The sequence below is a fragment of the Eretmochelys imbricata genome, chromosome 20 (genome assembly GCF_965152235.1).
Source record: "Eretmochelys imbricata isolate rEreImb1 chromosome 20, rEreImb1.hap1, whole genome shotgun sequence".
NCBI lineage: Eukaryota > Metazoa > Chordata > Testudines > Cheloniidae > Eretmochelys > Eretmochelys imbricata.
In genome coordinates, this window is record NC_135591.1 from 8,690,484 (window position 1) to 8,697,183 (window position 6,700).

The following is a 6,700-nucleotide window of genomic DNA, read 5'->3' on the forward strand; positions in this document are numbered from 1 at the left end:
CAAGCATACTCATTTCTGGCCAACTACTCATTAGATAATTTAAAGTAACTTCATCTTTAACTCTGAGAACTGGCTGAATGGACAAGGGGCTGAGGGTTTCTGACTGCTGAAGGCTCCTGACTGCTGAGGGCTCTTGCATGGAGGAATGCTAACTTGCTTTCCACCTGCTAGAAACCCTTCTTATCTTCTGGCTTATTGTTCCCAACCTGATGGAATGCAAAACCAACCAGTAACTTTGTGGTCACTAGTGGTTGTGGGAAGACGAAGGAACTGGCCATGTGGATTTTGTTCTCCTGCAGGTATTGGCTGGTAGGTAGGTATTAGCAGCTGAGCTGCAAGGGGTTGTAGTACATGTTGGGAGTGAGAGAGAGATGAATAGAAGTGGTTACAAAGAAAGTGAGATCTGGTCTTGCCTTTTGTAATCTGCCATCCCACAGTATGTCAATGAATTCGAGAACCATGTAATCATTGTTAGGAGCTGAAGTTTCCATATGCTGACTGGGATACATAGGGAGACAGACCCTTAAGGGCAGATCTTTTATTGGGCCAAGAATTAGATTTTGGATGGGATTCCTACATTTTAAGGCCAGAAGGCAGGACTGTGATCATCTAGTCTGACCTGCATAACACAGTTTAGAGGACATCATTTCCCCCCCCACCCTGTAATTTCTGTGTGGCTCTGGCTGTTCTCTTGGGATTTAAACTGCTCTGACTCAGGAGTGCTGTATAAATTACACACCAAGTGTTCTCTTTGAGGTTGCACTATTTTATAGTGCTGCTTAATTAAAAATTCAAAAACCTCCCTTGTCAGAACACTTGAGGCAGGCACAATAATAATTTTAACATAAGTCATAATATTGAGCATCTAAACCAGCTTTAGCCACAGTGGAGCTTTACACTATATCTTCCCACAGGCCTTCATCTCAGTTCAAAATGGAGCAATACATGATGAGTAAAACTACAATATAGTCATGGCAATCATGTATTCTGTGACTTTCCATTCCTGGCAGGAGCCATTCAGCAGCGGGTGGCCTTCCCTGTGTCGGGGTTTGTTGTTGTTGTTCTCGCAGCCCTAGCTGTGGGGAGGTCTCCACTCATTCCACCAGGATCACAGCTTTCCCTGTATGTTGCGCCTGCAGGGACGAGGGGTCACTGTCCCTGCGGCCATGCAGGGAGCCCTCTGCAGCCCTGCTGCTACAGGCGTGAAGGAACAGGGCTGCAGAGGGGACTATGCGCTGCTGCAGGGCTGGTGACAGTCTCTACAGGGCAAGGGGCGGGGTGGATGCAGTCCCACTGACTGTTGTTTTCATCAGTTTCCTTGTGTCAGCTGAAATCAGTGTTTACTGACATCTGTCAGTTTAAAATCAAATCCTACCAAGCCTAAGTATGGTGCACCTGCTCATTTGGTGCTAGCCAGTCTGCTAGAGATCGCACACTGATATTTGTGCAGACAGCTTTATCTGTTGCCGAATAGTATTCATTTTGAAGTCCTAAAACTTCATTGCATCTGATTTTACTTTAAGGCATTTGAGGGATATGCTCATGTCTGATTTGGGATCACCTCAATTTGGGAGCAGTTTCAATCAGAATTTAAAAGTCAAGGCATAAAGTCACCCACTACTTGATGGTATTCGGATGTAAATGCATGCACAGCATAGCAGAAATTGTTTAGCTGTCTTGTTTCCCGAAATAAACTTACTTTGGTAGTGAAAAGACCTAAGAATCTGCTTCTTTAAGCAGGGATTGCTACATTTCTCCTTCCTCGCCCAGCAGTCTTGCATTTTGGTGACCACTGCAAAGTTAGGAAAAAGAAAAGGAGTACTTGTGGCACCTTAGAGACTAACAAATTTTTCTTTTCTTTTTGCGAATACAGACTAACACGGCTGCTACTCTGAAAACTGCAGTTAGGGTCCTTAAATGGAGTTTCCTTCAGGGCTTGTATTGCCCGATTGGGCATGCCCTTCCCCAAGGCCAAAACATGCACCCTATGCAGAGCAGCCACTGCAGAACATGGCTGGAATCTGGAATTTCCCCTTGACAGCATAGCTGAGCAGGAAACTAAGATCTTGTGACTGGTCTCTGTTAAGCTCTTCCTTGACTTGACCCACAGAGTAACCCCAGTGTCCGGTTTCCTTTTCAGATGGCAGCCGAGCAGTTCAAGAAGACTAGTCTCCATGTTGCCAAGAGTGTCCTAAATAACAAGCACATTGTAAAAATGCTGGAAAAGTATCTCAAGGTGAGTGAGTAAGAAAGTTGCCAGCTAGTCTTGCTTTTCCACAGAGCAGTGGGGATACACGCCGACTTGGTCCTGAACAGTGAACTGGTACAGAGCACAGAGTTGAGTATCACTGTGTGTGCTGCATGTTGGTCACAAAACTCGCTTCTATATACAATGGGGAGAAGCATAGATACCACTCCGCTTTCTTATGCATAGGCTGAGCCTTGGGTCTGGTGTCTTTATTTTCTTTTTAGGCAGTTTATCACTTTTCATGTATTTTTTAAAAACTTACATATTGTACCTATTGCAACCCCCAGGCACATGTAGATTAGTTATGACATCACCCAAACCAAAACATATTAAAGGAACAAAATATCAAAAGACACTTCAGTGCCCTGAAGTCAGCCCTCCGGCATTCACCCTGGTGCCAAAAGGAGGCACAAGGCATAGGCACCATCTAAGTCCCATAGGGCGTAAATTGGACTGAAGTGGTGCTTAGGCCTCATCCTGGCTACCTGCCTGGGGTGAATTTCACCCTGCATGAACAGTTAGGCTCTGAAACTTTCCCAGCAGGTCAACAAACTCTGACAGACCAACAGGGGCACCAAATGCCAGAGTCGAAACACATTCCCTCTAGGCCCTATCCATGTCCCTCGAGGTCAAAGCAGGGGAGTATCAGTGAGAGCACCCTAGCCGATCCTCGCTGTCAGGATGGAGTGTGAGGACAAAGTCAGGGCCACAACAGGTAGAATTCTTAGGTCAAATCAGCACTTTGAATTGCATCCAGAAAGAAGCTGGAAGCCAGTGCAGTCTTCAGAGTATGGGTGTAATATGCTCCATGCGGAAGCACCGCTGAGTAAGCAGGCAGTTGCGTCCTGCGCTGACATTTCCAAGTTGCCTTCAAGGGTATGCCCATTTAGAGCACATTGCAGTAATGCAATCTGGCGGTGACATGGGCATGGGTAACTGGCGAGGTCCACATCTGAGAGGAAAGGTCGCAACCTCCTTGCCATGCGAAGATGAAAAGAAGCACTTTTGGCTACTGCTGCTACCTGGGAATCCAGGAGCAGCCAAGGATCCAACAGGACCCCTGATTTGCAAACTTGGCTAACAGGGCAGGCAAACCCCCTCAAATGGGGGGAGCAACTGTTTCCCCTGTTCCACCGGCATCACTTTGGTCTTATCTGGATTGAGCCTCTGCCAACTAGCTCTCATCCAAGCCCCAGTCTCTGCTAGACACTAGCAAAACTGAGACTCCACCCTCTGGGTCCAGTGAAAGAGACTTTGAGCTGAGAGTTATCAGCACATTGATGGCACTGCAGCCCAGATAGCGAGGCTGTCTCCCCTAGCGGCCTCTCATACACGTTGAACAGGAGGGGTGACAATAAACCCTGCGGTACCCCACACGAGAGAGCCCTCGGGGCAGATGAGCAATTGCCCAGTGCTACCCTCTGGGATCTCTCAGAGGAAAGAACGGAACCACTCAAGTGCAACTCCGTCTACCCCTGCCAGGGTCCGCAGGCACATCAACAACACCTCATGATCAACGGTATCAAAGGCTGCCGGCAGATCTAAAAGAATCAGCATGGGCACCTGACCTTTGTCCATCAGCAGGAGGAGATCTTCGACCGATCCCAGCACGGTCTCCGTACCATACCCAGGTGCAAAACCAGACTGAAAGGGGTGAAGGAAATCTGAGGATTCCAGGTAATGCCAGAGCTGCCTCGCCAAAACCTTCTCAGCAACCTTCCCCAAGGAAGGCTGGAGACAGGGTGATAATTGCCAAGACTGTCAGCGTCAAGAGATGGTTTCTTGAACGTGGGCCTAATGATTCCTCCTCTGAGGGATGCTGGCACCTTGCCCTTACAAAGAGAGGCCGAGGCAGTCTCCACCAATAGTGGACTCCATATTTCCCTGTAGATTTTACTGGCGATTGTGGACATGGGTCCAGATCGCAGGGTATAGCCTGGAGTTCCTCCAGAATCTCAATAGATAAGTTTGGCTGGCTGAAATCCAGCCAGAGAAGACGACATTATGTTTGTCCTCCACCTGCATGGATCTGCTCTTGTGGAGGCAGCCAGACTGGTCTGAATCTGATCATTCTGGTCCGTGAAGTAGAAAACTCCTCAAAAGAAACACTTGGCTGTTGCTAGGCAAAGATGGCCCAATTTTACTAGGCTGTCTGTCACCCAGCACAGTTCCACTGGGCAGGATTTTACAGATACTGGTGGAGCAGGAGAACTCTCTCCTCACCTCCATCACAACCATGACATAAGAGTTCAAAAGCTCTTGATTAGATTCCGGGCAAGATTTCAGCCACTGGCATGTTATCTTCCTCATTCACACTTCATCTGTTGCAGGCTGCCTGCATACCAAGGTGATCTGTGAGGAAGGGAAGGAAAGTTTAGGAGCCACCATTCCATAATCCAGAACAAACCATGCAGGGGGTCCATCTGCTGGCTGTACAATATTCTCCTTCAGATAACTCTGAAACCCAATCTAAGCCAAATAATAAAAAATAGGTTCCCTGTCCCAACAGGAGTAGAAGTGAGCTCTGATATCTCAGCCTTATTCAGGCTGAAAGAGGCCAAAACCCTTAGGGCCTTGACCTCCTATGAAAAAAGTGAATAACTCCTACTGAAATAACAAAACCTAATTAGTTATCACTTAGTGTGGGATGGAGAGAGCAGGAACCAATTCCTGAGACTACCAAGACGGTTTTCACTTGAAACCATTAGTTATACGAACACTTCAAAAAATACCTGGATTTCTTGGCTCCCAAAGATAGGGTAGTATGAAAACTGTTACTTCAGTTGTTGATCTGCCTGGACCTCTCCCAGTGGGAGAGATTTCTCTACCACTGGGTTGTATGCTCAAGTGGGACTGGACAGAAGGTGAAAAAATTGATATAACTGCTTTCTAGAAGAGGAGTTCCTCCCACTTGAGATTGGACACCCCTGGTTTGCCTAGCTGTTGCAGCACACACAGTTTGTAAGAGTATACCCTCCCTCCCCCAGCCCGTGGGTGACTGCACCCTGAGCAGGTTGCAGTACAGGAGAGTCGCATACAATTTCCATTCCTGCAAGGTAGAGGCTTTCCCAGCAATAAGTAACATTGCCTATTGATGTGGGGCTTTGACAAACACTTTCCTGGGGTGCTTTTCATGATAAAAGTTTAGAGTGCACAATTTTTATAGGAGCTTTGGGGCTGGACCTGATCAATTTTCACAGTTCTTTCCTGAAACTGAGCATCTGTCGTTTCCAATTGATCTCTGTTGCAAACCTCTGAATTTCATGTCTGAGGTTTCCTCTAGGAGAAACGTAAACCATATTACAGGCAAATGACTGCTGTTCTTTCCCCATCTCTTTGTCAGGGCGATGATCCATTTACAGATGAAATTGTTGACCAGGATGTTGATGAAACTGAAGCCTTGGAAGGAGGTGGTGGTGGTGGTGGTGGTGAAGGGGCGAATGAAAGTGCTACTGCAGAGACAAAAGAGGAAGGTACTGGGGATGCAGGTGAAGCCACGGAAGCTACAGAAGCCCCTGAAACCACTAAAGCAGAAGGAGAAGAAATAGAAAAAGCCTCTGAGGAATTGCCTGAAAGTGAGGAGTTGCCTAAAAATGAGGCAGAGCAGCAGCAGCCACCACAGGAAGAAGCTGAGGTTGGGGCAGAGGCTGGAATGGAAGAAGCAGCGGAGGCAGCAGTGGTTGTAACAGAGGAACCATCCCCTCCTCAAGAAAATACAGCTGAGACAGTGGCTTCTGCAGGAGGTGAAGCTGAGGTACAGCAGGTTGAAAAGGAAGAGGAGAAACCGAGTGGGGTAACAGAGGCTGGAACCAGTGATGCAAAGGTGGAAGAGGAGGCACCCCCTGTAGAAGTGGAGCTGCAGCAAGAATAACTCTGTGAATGTTTGTGTGAAGGTGACTTGTCCTGCACAATTGTATAATCCATGATTTTGATTTTTTTCCTGTCTTATTCGAATGCAGTACCTGAATGCGCATTGCCAGAAATTCAGCTGGCTTTGTTTTTGTTCAAGGGGAGGGACCCAACTGTTCTGTTATGGGAGCAGTCTTGTGCTTAACTGTCTTGTTCTGTAGATTTGCTTAGTTCTGCTTTCTACATAATTTTTTAGGTTGAAGACTGCAGAAAGCTGTACATTCCCCAAGAAACACTTGAGGTGCATCATCATCTTTTTGAATTTTTAGAATGAAAAGCAGGATTTGCAAAATAAAAACATGATGATTAGATTCTGACAGCTGTTTGGTTTTTAAGTGCAGCACTAAAGCAGTGTGGTTTCTTTTGCAACAGAGACTTGGTCCTTTTACTAATTGGGAGCCAATAAATATCTTCAACATTTTTTATCCCTACCTGTAGGGAGTACTTACCATTTTAAATACTCCCTAGAAAGGAGAGGATTTTTTGTTGTGAAATCCACTGGCTTCATCTGTCAAAACTCCAGTACTGCATGAGAATTAGGGT

The 6,700-nt window shown here is 46.6% G+C and overlaps 1 protein-coding gene across 4 annotated transcripts in view; it reads left to right on the forward strand.

Annotated features, from left to right (window-relative positions):
• Positions 1-6,474, forward strand: part of AKAP8 (A-kinase anchoring protein 8) — a 29,806-nt gene extending 23,332 nt beyond the window's left edge. For 2 of the 4 annotated variants that reach the window (XM_077838825.1, XM_077838827.1), the window contains exons 12-13: positions 2,141-2,236; positions 5,592-6,474. In XM_077838825.1, coding sequence (XP_077694951.1) covers positions 2,141-2,236; positions 5,592-6,119 — 624 coding nt within the window. In that variant the 3' untranslated portion in view covers positions 6,120-6,474. Of the gene's footprint in view, positions 1-2,140; positions 2,237-3,730; positions 3,926-5,591 lie in introns of all 4 variants that reach the window. The other 2 variants (XR_013348485.1, XM_077838826.1) reach the window with 2 other exon arrangements.
• The last annotated feature ends 226 nt before the right edge of the window (positions 6,475-6,700 follow it).